This window comes from Manihot esculenta, chromosome 4, assembly GCF_001659605.2.
Source record: "Manihot esculenta cultivar AM560-2 chromosome 4, M.esculenta_v8, whole genome shotgun sequence".
Classification (NCBI taxonomy): domain Eukaryota; kingdom Viridiplantae; phylum Streptophyta; class Magnoliopsida; order Malpighiales; family Euphorbiaceae; genus Manihot; species Manihot esculenta.
This window is the reverse complement of record NC_035164.2, coordinates 9744678-9758512: the sequence shown is the minus strand read 5'-3', so window position 1 is coordinate 9758512 and position 13835 is coordinate 9744678. Positions and strand designations below refer to the sequence as shown.

General features: G+C 35.4%; 2 protein-coding genes across 2 annotated transcripts; one reads left to right on the top strand and one right to left on the bottom strand.

The window, feature by feature from the left end:
- The first annotated feature begins 6251 nt into the window (after positions 1-6251).
- On the top strand, positions 6252-8873 carry LOC110612570. The gene is made up of 6 exons (XM_021753346.1): positions 6252-6458; positions 6579-7181; positions 7374-7487; positions 7578-7718; positions 7833-7956; positions 8059-8873. The coding sequence occupies exons 1-6, from the start codon at positions 6252-6254 to the stop codon at positions 8871-8873; spliced, it is 2004 nt and encodes a 667-aa protein (XP_021609038.1).
- Positions 8874-10422: 1549 nt separating this feature from the next.
- LOC110614133 (serine/threonine-protein phosphatase 7 long form homolog) lies at positions 10423-13363 on the bottom strand. Its single transcript, XM_043955841.1, has 5 exons — positions 12198-13363; positions 12025-12112; positions 11551-11949; positions 10647-11468; positions 10423-10575 (listed from the first exon to the last, which is right to left on the bottom strand). Exons 1-4 carry the CDS (start codon positions 13040-13042, stop codon positions 10662-10664), a joined length of 2139 nt encoding a protein of 712 aa, XP_043811776.1. The 5' UTR covers positions 13043-13363; the 3' UTR covers positions 10423-10575; positions 10647-10661.
- Positions 13364-13835: the final 472 nt, after the last annotated feature.

Genomic DNA, 13835 nt, shown 5'->3' with positions numbered 1-13835 from the left:
TTTAAGACAATTGCATCTAAATTGATTTGATATCAAATTCTTTTTTTAAGACCAGAAAATTCATCCATAATGCTGAAGATGAGTGAAATTTAATTTTTGTTTTTCTAATTCTATTTGTGGGGTTTTGATACTTGCCTTTTTTAGTAGATCTAAATAGATCCATATTTAATTTGCTTTGAAGTGAATTAAATTCAAACTTTTATTCAGATTTATTTTCATTTCAATTCTAAATGTCTGTTTTTTTGTTTAAGCTTGTTTTTGCTTCCTTGACATTACTAGAGTATTTTTTGCTTGTGTCTATACTTTAAGTGATAATTTTTAAGTAGCACAAAACCTTATTCGCATGTTACTTTCCAAATTGTCAGTGTCTTCTTTCTAATTTTTGTGCGCTTTCTTCTTTCTTTATGTTTTCTTCTTTGTTTCTTTAGACGCACTTTATGGTTGGTTTGTTGACTTTAAATTCTGAAGTGCAATTGAAGAATTAGCAAAAGAGTGATAAGAGTGCAAACACTTGAGTGCTTTTATTCTAACACCATATTTGCTAGTTCTTTTTGTTCGTTGTTGATTTAAAGTAGGATGAGCAAAAACAAGAATGTGGTGGATAGTATTGATGAAAGTGATTTGGACATCGCTGATGATTATAAGCTCTTTAAGAAGTCAATTGGTGGTGAGTTTCAAAGGCTCAATAGGGTTCTTGAGAGGATGATCGAAGTTGTGGAGAGTTTGAAAATCTCACGGGCTTCCATTTCTACAAGAATGGCTCATCGAATTCCTAATCCCGATAGACCACAAGTCCGAGAACCTCAAGTCTAAGGTGAAGTTGATGATATAGAAGATAATGTCGGATAAGGAAGGAGATGAGGTGAAGTTCATGGAGGTAATAGAACTGACGTTGGGTGGAATAGAGGTGGAGATGCTAGACTTGGTTGAAATGATGATGAGACCGAGACTTACCAAACCAATAAAATTGATGGTGACTTGAGCTTCATAAAGATAAAAGTTCTTGAATTTAGAGGGAATAACAATGCTGAAGAGTATATTGAATGGGAGCGAAAAACTAAGCATATATTTGAGTGTCATAACTATACTGAGGAGAAGAAGTCTCATATCGCCACTGTTGAGTTCACGGGTTATGCTTCTTTCTAGTGGGATCAATTGAAATCCACTAGGAGGAATAAGGGCTTAAGGGCAGTTCCACCATAGGAATATTTGAAAGAGTTGATGTGCCAGAAATTCATTCCTTCACACTATTATAAGGATTTGTACAACAGGTTAGCAAGACTGGTGCAAGAAGAGAAGAGTGTGGAAAAATACCACAAGGAGATGAAGATGATGATGGCTTAGGGCTCATATTGAGGAGGATGAACAAATATTGATGTCCAAGTTTCTAGGTGGTCTTAATCACTACATTGTTGAAGAACTTAACATGTACCAATACAATATCATGGAGGATATAGTTGATAAAACAATGAAAATAAAAAGGCGTTACAATGGCAAAAATAACCTTAAAACCACATACAACAAGTCCTCAAACAGTAATGGTGGATTTCAAAGCTATAGAAGTGGAGAAAAGAAAGATTACAAAAGCCCAATTCAAAGGGGCAAAGATTCGGTCTCCACTAATAAAGGACCTTCTCAAGGGAATAACAAGCAACAGTCAAATAATTCTAACTCTTCTACCCTTAATAGAGATATAAAATGTTTTAAATGCTTGGAGAAATGACATATTGCATCTCAATATCCTAATAAGAGAGTTATGATAGTAACTGCTGATGATATATATGCTGATATGACTGAATTGATTGATGCTCATAATGACTGCGATGATTCAAATGTGTTTGTTGATAATGTGTTGCTTGTTGAACATGGTGAGATACTTGTTGCTAGGCGTGCTTTGAATATGTAGGTTGAGGAATAAAGTCAAGAACAATGGGAGAACATATTTCACACTAGGTATTTGGTTAATGGAAAAGTGTGTACTCTCATTATTGATGGGGGTAGTTGTACAAATGTGGCTAGTGTATATATGGTGGAGAAATTGGGCTTGACTTCTATTAAACACCCTAAGCCATATAGATTGTAATGGTTGAATGATTGTGGTGAGGTTAGGGTTACACGCCAAGTAGTTTTACCATTTTCTATTGGTAGGTACAAGGATGAGATTTTGTATGATGTGGTACCTATGCAAGTGAGCCATATGTTGTTGGGTAGGCTATGGCAATATGATAGAAAGGTGCAATATGATGGGCTTAATAACAAATACTCCTTCACTCATGAAGGAAAGATGATATACTCGCTCCTTTATCACTTCAAGAGGTATATGTTGATCAAATAAGGATGCTAGAGAGGGAGAGGGAGGCTTTGACCTTGATTACAAAGGGGAGTCAGAGTTTGAGTTCTGTGAGAAAAATAAGAGAAAAGAATAAGTTTGAGAGTAAATAGGTTGAAAAAGAAACAAAACCAATAAATGGTCCATTGATGAGAGAAAAGACGCAAGAGGAGAGGGCAAAACAGACATTTTATGTGAGAGCGAAAGAGGTTAAGAGTGCTATTTTTTTAGGGCAGCCCATGTTGCTTATAAGGTATAAGAAGATTTTATTTTCTGACACTGATATTAACCTTTCTTATTTGTCTTATAGTTTTATGTCTATGTTGCAGAAATTCACTGATATCTTTCCAGATGAGCTACTTTGTGGATTGCCACCATTGAGAGGGATTGAGCATCAGATAGATTTCATGCCTGGTTCTACCATCCTAAATAGACCAGCTTACCGAAGCAATCCAATGGAAACAAAGGAGATGCAAAGGCAAGTTGATGAACTTATGGAGAAGGGATTGGTGAAAGAGAGTTTAAGTTTATGTGCTATTCCTGTACTGCTTGTTCCAAAGAAGGATGACACTTGGCGAATGTATATTGACTGCAAAGCAGTTAGCAATATCACAGTGAACTACAAACATCCTATACTTTGGCTAGATGACATGTTGGATGAGCTTCATGGTGCCAGTTACTTTACTAAAATTGATCTTATAAGTGGATATTATCATATTAGAATGAAACCTAGTGATGAATGAAAAACTACATATAAGACTAAGTATGGTTTGTATGAATGGTTAGTTATGCCTTTTGGTTTGTCGAATGCACCTAGTACATTAATAAGGCTGATGAACCATGTGTTGCGTGCACACTTGAAAAAATTTGTAGTTGTTTATTTTGATGATATCTTTGTAACGACCCGAAAATCGGACCGCTACCGGCGCTAGGATCCAGGTCGACTTAAGGTTGCCGGGACCCGTAGTAAGCCTGCTATACTCTCTGAGTACCTGTAAAATCCCATACATGATCATACATTTTCTGTAAAAATATAAAACTGATGCTCTGAACCAAGGCTCAACCTGTGCATGCACTATCTCTGTACTATACAACCCCTTACTAGAGCTTGCTCTAGACGGGTTCAACTTATACTCTGTTAAGCCCGGTTTTCACATACTCATAAAAACATTTACATAAAATAAACAGACCATGTATACAAAAAGGATTTACAACATAGGTCAAGCACAATACTCTACACTATATAATACTAAACCATTTCTTTACAATATTACATGTCCACACTATGTTATTACAAGATTCTTTACTCTTCCTGTACCTTGCTGACTTCCCTCTGACTCTGATCCTGCAAGACTGGGGTTAAAGGAGAGGGATGAGCTATATTAGCCCAGTGAGTAGAACAAATAAAACATGTTCATAAACATGCTCACATGGAATGCATCACATCACAAGTAAATCACCCATCTCAGACGGACAGATTCAAAATTCCCTCTGTTCTGTGCCCGGCCCGCGAAAGAGCTACTCAGGACTTCTCTACGCACCCTATGGTGCTCTGTGCCCGGCCCTCTCAAGGCTCCTCAGAACTTTACTCGGAAGGCTAGTGAATCCAAAACTATGTTCGATCCGTACAAGCATAGAATAATGCAATGCGTCACATTAGTGTAGTCCAGTGCACTCAACCTATTACATATCATGGTGCATGGAACATGCTAAAAGCATTTAATTTCTCAATGTAAAACAGTAAGTTTAGTTTCACTCACCTCTGGCTGACTCTGAGCTGACTCTTAAGCAGTGCTCACTGCTGACCTCTTTGATTCCTCTGGTCCGTTCCTACACAGATGGACTCAAATGAGTGACCAAACTAACTCAAGAACAACTCTAGAATACTCCCCAAAACCCCCCTAAAACATCCTAAAAGAATCAAGAAAAACATGCAAATAAGGCTGGACAGGGCACTTTCGGCGGCAGGTTCGGCGGCCGAAAGTCCCTTCCAGAGCCGAACCTTAAGCACTTTCGGCGGCACTTCAGCTGCCGAAAGGCCTCTCTAGAGATGAAAGTCCCTAACCTTCGGCGGTCGAAACCCTCCTCCAGAGCCGAAAGTCCAAACTTTCGGGGGCAAGCTTGGGCACGCTTAGGCAGCCGAAACCACTTCCTTAGCATGTTCGGCGGCCGAACCCTCTTTCGGCGGCCGAAACTGGATTCTCCAGTAAGGCAGAAGCTGAGCAATTTTTCAAATCATGCAAAAATGGAGAAATATTTTCAAAAACATGCAGGATCCGAAAATATTTTCGGATCCTGTGTGTCAACGGACTGTGTTCGGCAGTCATACTGTCGAACACGGTTGTTCGACACCCATGGTGTCGAACAAAGAAGAGTTCGACACCATAGGTGTCGAACTACATAGTGCCGAACAAGCTCGTCTGTGCCACGGGAGCAGTGCAATCTGCTCCCGTGGCTGCCATGCACTGCTCCCGTGGCGGCCAGCTTGGTAGAAAGAATTGTTCGCCACTTAAAGTGGCGAACAATTCTGCTGCGTGGCATGTTCGCCACCTTGGGTGGCGAACATGCACAGAAAACTAAGCAATCCCTGACGAGGCTTGACTGAAAAGTGTTCGCCACTTATAGTGGCGAACACTTTTCTGTTTATATAGCATGCATGCAGCTACCACAGTGCATGCATGTGATACCACAGGAATTTGTTCGGCAGCGATTCTTGTGAAAAAAAAAATTATAAAACAAATATATATTTAAAAAATTTATAAAAATTAATAAAATTTTGTACTAAATTAAAATATATTAATATTAAATTTATTTTTTATACTTAAAATTATATATTTTTTAACCATCAATCAATTAATAACTCATTTTTAATTTTTTTATAAAATTAATTTTTAATAATATTTAATAATATTATTATTATAATAATTAAATTTAAATTATCTAATCTATTATCTAATAAATTTATATATTTTAAAATTAAAATATTTTATAAATTTAAATAGCCTATGAAAAATTTATTTATTATTAAAATATTATATATATATATATTTTTTATATTTAAAAAATTAGAATTTATTGTACCGTTAAAAATAAAATTTAATATTTTTAAAATAAATATAAATTAAGAGATAATAAAATTTAATAAGTATTTAAAAATATAATATTATATTTTTTGAAAATATTTAATACATTTTATTTTTTCATTTTAAAATTATTTTAATAAAATAATTCTATTTTTTTATTTTGAAATTATTTTAATAAAGAAAGGTCTTCGGTACTGTGCTGAAGAGCTGATGCAGGGCCGTACTCTGCATGCATACAGGGGCATGCATGTGGCCCTGCATGCACGCAGGGGCATGCATGTGGCCCTGCATGCATGCTGGTGGCTCTTTACAGCCCGTGAGCCTAGTTCGACAGTATTGGTGTCGAACTAGAACCCACCTCCGCCTATAAATTATCCCACCAATCACCCCCCAATCACCTATCATTCTTACTAATCACTCTATTCTTTTATACATCACTCACATTTCCGGTCTGTCTATAAATTATCCCACCAATCACCCCCCAATCAACAATCACTCCTACTAATCACTCTATCCCTCTATACATCACTTCCATTTCCGGTCTCTCTATAAATTATCCCACCAATCACCCCCCAATCACCAATCACTCATACTAATCACTCTATCCCTCTATACATCACTTCCATTTCCGGTTTCTCTATAAATTACCCCATCCATTACTTTATAAATTACTCAAAATTTGCATTATATCTCACAAAAATTTTATTTCTACTCTTATCGATTCGAATACAAAAGAAGAAACGCAGGTAAGTTTTAAATATTTTATATTATAAAATTTTTTTTATGTATATAGTAAATGGTGGTAAAATTATTTATTATTATTATTTTTTTGCAGAGAAATGGCAGTTCCTGCATATGCTAATATTCATTGGGATGGTAATGTTATAAATAGTTGTAATGGTTACGATTATGATGGAGGTTTTTCAAAGATTATTCCATTGGGTAAATGGATAAGTTTTAATCAATTGGTCGGTAAAATTGCTCGTGCAATTGGATTATCCGAGAATAATGAATTTATAGAGACGATTAGTTTTAGAAAGCCTACAGTTGTGGATGGATCCTTACAATTTGAATGTATAGAGATATGGGGTGAAGATGATGTGTCTAGTATGTTTAATTACTTGTATCAAATTGGTGGTATACCTGGTATATAAATATATGTTAAGATACTTCGTTGTGTTGATACTACAAATGAGAATGCTGATATTGGTCCATCTGGAACTGCTGTTGAATCAAATGATGAACCATGTGAAGAGCAAAATGTAGTTGATGATTATGGTTTATGTGATAGTCTTGCAGGGCCGTCATTTAATTTATCTGATACAGTAGAGAATGAGGACGAGGACGAGGACGATGACGAGGATGAGGATGACGATGATTCATGGATGTCTACTGAGGATGATGATGATGATAATGGACAGGAGGATATTGGGAGTGAGTCTCGATATTACAACACACAATTTTCTAATCCTATTGTGCCTGTTGTTCATCCTCCCCCATATGCAGAAATAGACTTCGATTTGTTGAGGGTGGATCCTTATGATAAGCCAGAAGGTCGTTACTTTTGGGATCCTTCTAAAGAGTTTTCAGTTGGGATGATATTTTCTTCGAGAGATGCAGTGGCTGCGGCTGCAAAAGAATATCATCTAAGACATCATCATCAATTTTGTTATCATGAAACAAGGGAGAAGACGTATTCTATAAAGTGTAAAGACAAAGACAGTGGATGTGCATGGAGGCTTCGAGCATCCAAGAAAGAAGGGGAGGACGTATGGAAAATTACGAGATACAATGGACCGCACACGTGTACAAATCCTTAGGTAACCAAAACCCTTAGCCAATTGGATGAGAATTTCATTTATTCTTTCATATTTGCATTAATTGAACAGCAGCCCGATATAAAAATTGCTGCCCTATAAGCTGAAGTGCTGGATAAATTTGGGTACGAGCCGTCTTATCAGAAAACATGGAAAGCTAAGCAGAAGGCAATTGCACGGCTTTATGGGGGTTGGGATGAATCATACAGTCGTTTGCGTAGATTCATGACTGCTCTTCATCATTTTAACCCAGAAACAGTATACATGATCGAAGATAATCCACATTGAATAAATGAGCGATTAAATCCGATGTGTCGTGTGTTTGACCGTATGTTCTGGGCTTTTAAGCAATCGATTGAGGGATTTAAACATTGCCGACCTGTTATCTCAATCGATGGGACATTCTTGTACGGAAAATACACCGGGTGTATACTGTGTGCAACCGCACTTGATAGAAATAATCAACTATTTCCATTAGCTTTTGCCATTGTAGATAAGGAGGACGGGGACAATTAGTCATGGTTTATGGATTGCTTAAGGATCTTTGTGACCAACCGAGAAGATTTGTGTGTAATTTCATATCGACATGTTGAAATTTTGAAGGCGATGCAGAAAGATTGGTGGCAACCTCCATCTGGTCATCATCGTTACTGCATCAGACATGTTCTGAGTAATTACAATAAGACATTCAAAAATGCAGCAATAAAGGAAGCGTTGCGCAAGGCAGGTATGTGTCATGTTTTAATACGAAGTTTACTTAATATTTTAAATTTAATGTCAATTTTGACTAGTGGTAATTTAACTTTTATAAACTTGTCATTTATATCAGCAAATGAAAATCAGAAAAGAAAATTTTATGATGCAATGAACAATATTCGGGAGGTGCACCCAGAATCCTACGATTGGGCAATTAAGATAAATTTAGAGAAATGGACGAGATCGCACGATGGTGGACAGAGGTATGGCGTGATGACAACGAACATGGCAGAATCGCTAAACGGAATGATGAAAGGATTCCGGGTGTTGCCAATAATGGCAATGGTTGAAAAAATATTTTTCCAGTATGTCCATTATTTTAATATGCGGAGGACAACATTTTTGGATCAACAAAGCAGAGGCTATGTTTTCAGTCAGTATTGTAGTGACACACTGCGTGCTAATGCGATTAAAGCAAATGGACATAGAGTCCGGCGGTTCAATAGTCAGACAATGGTTTGCGAAATAATTACTGCAAATGGGAGGCAAAAGCAAGTGGTCAAACTCATGGATCAAACATGCACTTATGGCAAATTTCAGGAGATAAGAATACCATGTTCTCATGCTATTGCTGCATGCATGTCACATTCAATTGACTACGAACAATTTGTGTCTGACTATTATAAATTGGATCGTACAATCCAATGTTACGCCTACACGTTCCATCCTCTTGGACATCCTGACTATTGGCCTGCAGCAGATGGACTTCCTCTCGTGCCTGACATTTCTAGAATAAGGAAGAAGGGACGACCGAGGTCCTCTAGAATACGTAATGAGATGGACTGGAGGTCAAACAAAATAAAAGAAACATCCAGAGTCCATTGTTCAATATGTGGCAGGGTGGGACACAATAAAAAAACTTGTATGGGTGGGGAATCAAGTAGATAAATATTGTAAAAAATTCAGTTAATTATTACGTTATAAAAAATTTTTAATTATATTATAAATTATTTGATATAATTTTAAAATCAGTTGTTGTGGGGAATTTTGCTGTTATATAAAAGTTCACAGTTGGACAGCCGAATACGACGGAATCATGACTCATGATCATGGATAATTTAAGTTTTACTTATCATAAAATTTTATTAGTTAATTAAACTATTTAAAACAAATAGAATTTTATTTATTTTATTATTTAATTTTAATTTTTTAAAAGTAAAATATATTTGAAATATTTATATATAAATGTATTAATAATATTTTTTAAAAATAAGAAATAAATGTTTTTGATAAAATAATTTAAATTTATATTAACTAAATTTTACGAAAATTTGAAAAGTCAAACAACATAAAATATGTTTTCTTAAATAAATAGAGATAAAAATATCTTTAATATTTTTATTAATTAATTATTTTATTATAATAAATAATTTAATTTTCATATTTAAATTATAATTAAAAAATAAAATATATTAATAAATATATTTATAAAAGTCATAATAAAATTTTATGAAAAATTACATTTATGTTTATAAAAAAATAATTTTTTAAGAAATATTTTAATTTCTTCCTTGATTTAAAAATTCTTTTTATTAAGCATTTTAAAGAAAAAAAATATTTGAAATAATATAAATGGAGATTGAATAATAAATTCAATATCCTGTATCATGCAGGTTTCTGTGCTCCCCTAGCTCGTAGTTTAAAGTTTTATTTTTTTAGTTGACATGTACAAATATTTGTTCTTTAATGAAAATGTAAAATTTCAATAATTATGCCTTCAATACTAAAATCAACTAAATAATCATACCATAAATTAACAAAAATTATAAAATCAACCCAATATGAAATCAAAGCGCCACTTGGGTCAACACATGTTAATTACAAATTCGCACTAATAATTATAAATTTACACAATAATTACATCAATTTTTTATACGAGAAACCACTCATACATTTGCTCTTATGAACCATAAAATTACAATGCTATACCGACAACTTCAGTCTTTTCGTAACTCATTTTATCATCTGTAGTCATTTACAACTTCAAAAGGCTATCATCTGATGAGTAATCACCAAAAACCTATCGAGGAAAAACAAATCAACGAGTCAACGACTGTTAAAATCAAAAGTGCCTCAATAATGCTGACCTGTTGAAATGTAAAACATTGCAACTTACACTAAAAATCTGGCAGAGTTTCCCCTGAAATATGGTTTAATTCCACCTGTTAATAGAAACATCACACTTCTATAAACTTCAACCTTAACCACTACACTTCTTTTTACATCTACCCAATTTCAACTCATAGCAAAATCTTGATAAAGCATAATTAAATCAAGATAATTAATTTAACGTACCAAAGTGATATGTGTAATTAACTCAGAAGCAGCTTTATCTTTTCTCCGACAAGAATGTATCATGTATAATTAACACATGAATTAATCAACATGAAAGTGAATCATAATATGCAATCAATATCATAGAATATAATGAACTAACTATCCAAAAAAAAAAATAAAGGAGTTGAACAACAACTGCAAACAAGGTCATGATAGTGAAACTAAGAAATTAAACTCACCTAATTAACACGTGGAATAAACTAAGTAGCAGCATCCTCCAGTGCCAGCCATAGGGCTGATGTTTAATTTACACCTGCAATGACAAAAATGAAAATGAATCATAAACATGATCAAAAGATTTACATTTAAACACTTCATACATACATGTTCAACTCGAAGTCAGCCATGATCACCAGTCCCACACCCTCGATGTCTCCTCTCATGTGGAGCCCGTAATCGACCTTGCCATGGACCCAGTGCGAGGAACTGCTGATGCTCCAGATCCTCCTCTGTCGGCGCACTGACATCTGGATGTTGCACCACTGAACCAGAAGGATCAGACTGACCAAAATGACTAACACCAGCCTGGCCATATCCTAATCCAGGATTATATCCTGCAAACACATTCTTTGTAGTACCGCCTGACATGTGAAAAGGCCTAGAGGTAGAAGCATCATGCGCAGGCTCTGGTGGAAATGCAGGGAACATAGATCCTATTGGCGTAAATGGTACACCATACGCACCGGGCGTGAATGAAGGCATCGTATTCGAACTAGGCGTCCATCCCATGAACTGACTTTGGGAAGGATAATACATTGAAGGTACCTGAGAAGTCATGGGTGGCACATTAGAGGAACTTGGTGCATGTTCGTATTCAGCTTGAGACTGGTGATACTGTATAGGGGGAGGCACTGGATGCACATCGCTATCACGTTCTACTGCTTCTGCATTATCCCTTCTACGGCCCCTGCCATGACCACGGTTTCTACCCCGACTTCCACGTGAAACATAATCTGGAATGGGTGGGTCATCTGGGTCAGCTGTGATGTGTGGTGGAGCAGGTGCTGGATGTGGAGCTGGGAGCTGTGTTTGCCGCCTCTCTTCCATCATACAGAACGAAACAGACTGGAGGAGGTCGCAAATAGATATCATGCTCCCCGTGGTCGGATTTGTCGCCATAGCGTGCATATGCTCCAGACCATCCTCCTGCAATAAGAGCATTCAATTATATTATTTCTAATATGCAGTTATTATTGAAAAATGACTTTAAACAGCATTAATTTTTTACCCCTGATCCCAATGCCGCTCCTTTAACTGAGATCCAGCGTCTGGACACCCTACGGTACCACTCCATATACTCTGAATGAAAATGGAGTGGCCCTGTTGCTGGCGGGGCAGTAATTATTCGTCTATCTCGGGTGTTCCAGCGCGCGATCCAATGAGAGTGCACCTCAGCCCAGTTTGTGTCGCTCTTACGCAGGTCAACATCATGAAGTGCAGCAGATTGTTGAGGTTCAGCGGGAATATGCTGCTGCATCCCAAACTGGCGCATGACCCGATCAGGCTGATGCCACTCTATAATATGAAAGCATACTAATGGCACTACAGCTCTCCAAATTTGTCGTCCTTGCCGACAATATTCGGGTAACGACTCAATAAGGGCATCATTGTATGGCTCCCAAATTACCTGAAATTAACATTCAATTGTTATACACAAATTAATGTAGCTTTAAATTATTTAAAATTTCTTTTTCCGTATTACCTGCTCGGGTAATAAACGATCTAGCTGATAACGCAGCTCAACGAGTACGTGGGTGATGACCTCCGTTATTTGCCTGGCATTACTCCACCTGCACAATATATTGTATTGGTAAGTATTTCTTTACATATTACAGTAAAAAAGAAATAAAAAAACATTAATGTAATAACACATACCTGCTACCTAGTGGAGCATCATGATGTGGTACTCGTACAGACAGTGTAGGTGAAACTGCTGTGATACGGTCCCATGCCCATATCTGGAGAATGAACAATGGACCTGCCATTTGCATAACTTCAGGATTTGTCGCCTTACATAACTGTCTGTACAGCCATGCCAGACATGCACCACCCCAACTATAATTTCCGGCTTCCTCCAAGTCAGCTAGCAGAGGTAAAAACATAAGATTCACACGCGAAGCTGATGTATCACTAAAAATAGATCCAATAACTCTCATGATGTATGCGCGTGCGAACCTCTGCACAACTTCCTCATCGGGGTCATCTGGTAGCTGACTAAACTCCTCAGCTAGCCATACCATCTTCAAGTAACAACCTCTTATGGCACTATTAGGTGGAACGACACCTAATAGTGCCTCACACACCGATGGCCAATGGTGGCGTGAACGCCCTGTAACAGCTGCACCATCGACCGGCAACCCGGTTATTAACCCTACATCCTGAAGGGTAATGGTCATTTCCCCTTCGGGAAACATAAACGTATGGGTCTCTGGTCGCCACCGCTCCACCAGGGCACTAATTAGATGCCAATCCAATGCAAAAAATCCTAACCGTATAACCCCATAAAATCCAGTTCGTCGCAGGTAAGGTATTATTTGATCCGGAATGTCATCCAGATGTAAAATTGTTCCCGTCCTTCTGCAAGCAATTGCCCCAACTTCCATACTTCCTTGCCATATAGCCTCAGACCGATGATCGGCTTGTGCATATAGCAAGGATGGATCATTTGGACCCGGTAAAATATAATTACGGCGGTCACGGGGATTGCGTCTTTCCTCCATACCTAATTATGTAAAATTATATACAATATTCAAACACCAATTATTCACTAAATAACACTACTTAATTTAACAATACAATTATATACATATTTAAAAAATATTATATCAAAAAATAAAAAAATAATTACTACTAATTCAAAGGTATTCTATCCAAATATCACGACAAATACTATATCCAATAATCACAACAAATATTATATTAAAAATCACAACAACTAACCTATCCTAAATCACAGCACATATTCTATCAACAAATCACTACAAATATTCAATCTATAAATCACAACAAATATTTTATCTAAAAACAACAACAAATCTAACACCACATTAAAAAATAAATTTAATTATATATTGGTGTTATTATTTAAGAAATTATTTAATATTTTTTAAATATTTTAATTTAATATTTTCAAAAAAATTAAATTTTATTAATTAATTTAATGAAATTTTATTAAATTTTTTAATTTAATAGATTAATAAAATTTAATATTAATATTTCAAAAATAAATAAATAATTTATAATTAATCTAAAAAATTTAAATACGGATGACATGTTTTGAAATCTTTAATTATTATATTTTTTATAAATTAATAAATTATATTAACTTTTTATTTATATTAATTTTAAAATATTACAATTTATTACATATTTACAAAATATTTATAAATACTTCAATTAATTAAAAACAAAATAAAAAATGGATGACATATTCAAGAAAATTATATTATTATATTTTTTATAATTTATTATATTTCATTCAATTTTTATTCATATATTATTATAATAAAAAAA

Bases quoted from the DNA above. Each gene is read 5' to 3' on its own strand.
- LOC110612570 (XM_021753346.1), top strand. From the start codon at position 6,252: ATGGCAGTTCCTGCATATGCTAATATTCATTGGGATGGTAATGTTATA. The intron at 7,719-7,832 runs GTAGATAAGGAG...GAAATTTTGAAG, and splicing joins TTCCATTAGCTTTTGCCATT to GCGATGCAGAAAGATTGGTG. The intron at 7,957-8,058 runs GTATGTGTCATG...CATTTATATCAG, and splicing joins GGAAGCGTTGCGCAAGGCAG to CAAATGAAAATCAGAAAAGA.
- LOC110614133 (XM_043955841.1), bottom strand. From the start codon at position 13,042: ATGGAGGAAAGACGCAATCCCCGTGACCGCCGTAATTATATTTTACCG. The intron at 12,113-12,197 runs GTATGTGTTATT...TATATTGTGCAG, and splicing joins GATGCTCCACTAGGTAGCAG to GTGGAGTAATGCCAGGCAAA. The intron at 11,469-11,550 runs GTAAAAAATTAA...CTCTTATTGCAG, and splicing joins GAGCGGCATTGGGATCAGGG to GAGGATGGTCTGGAGCATAT.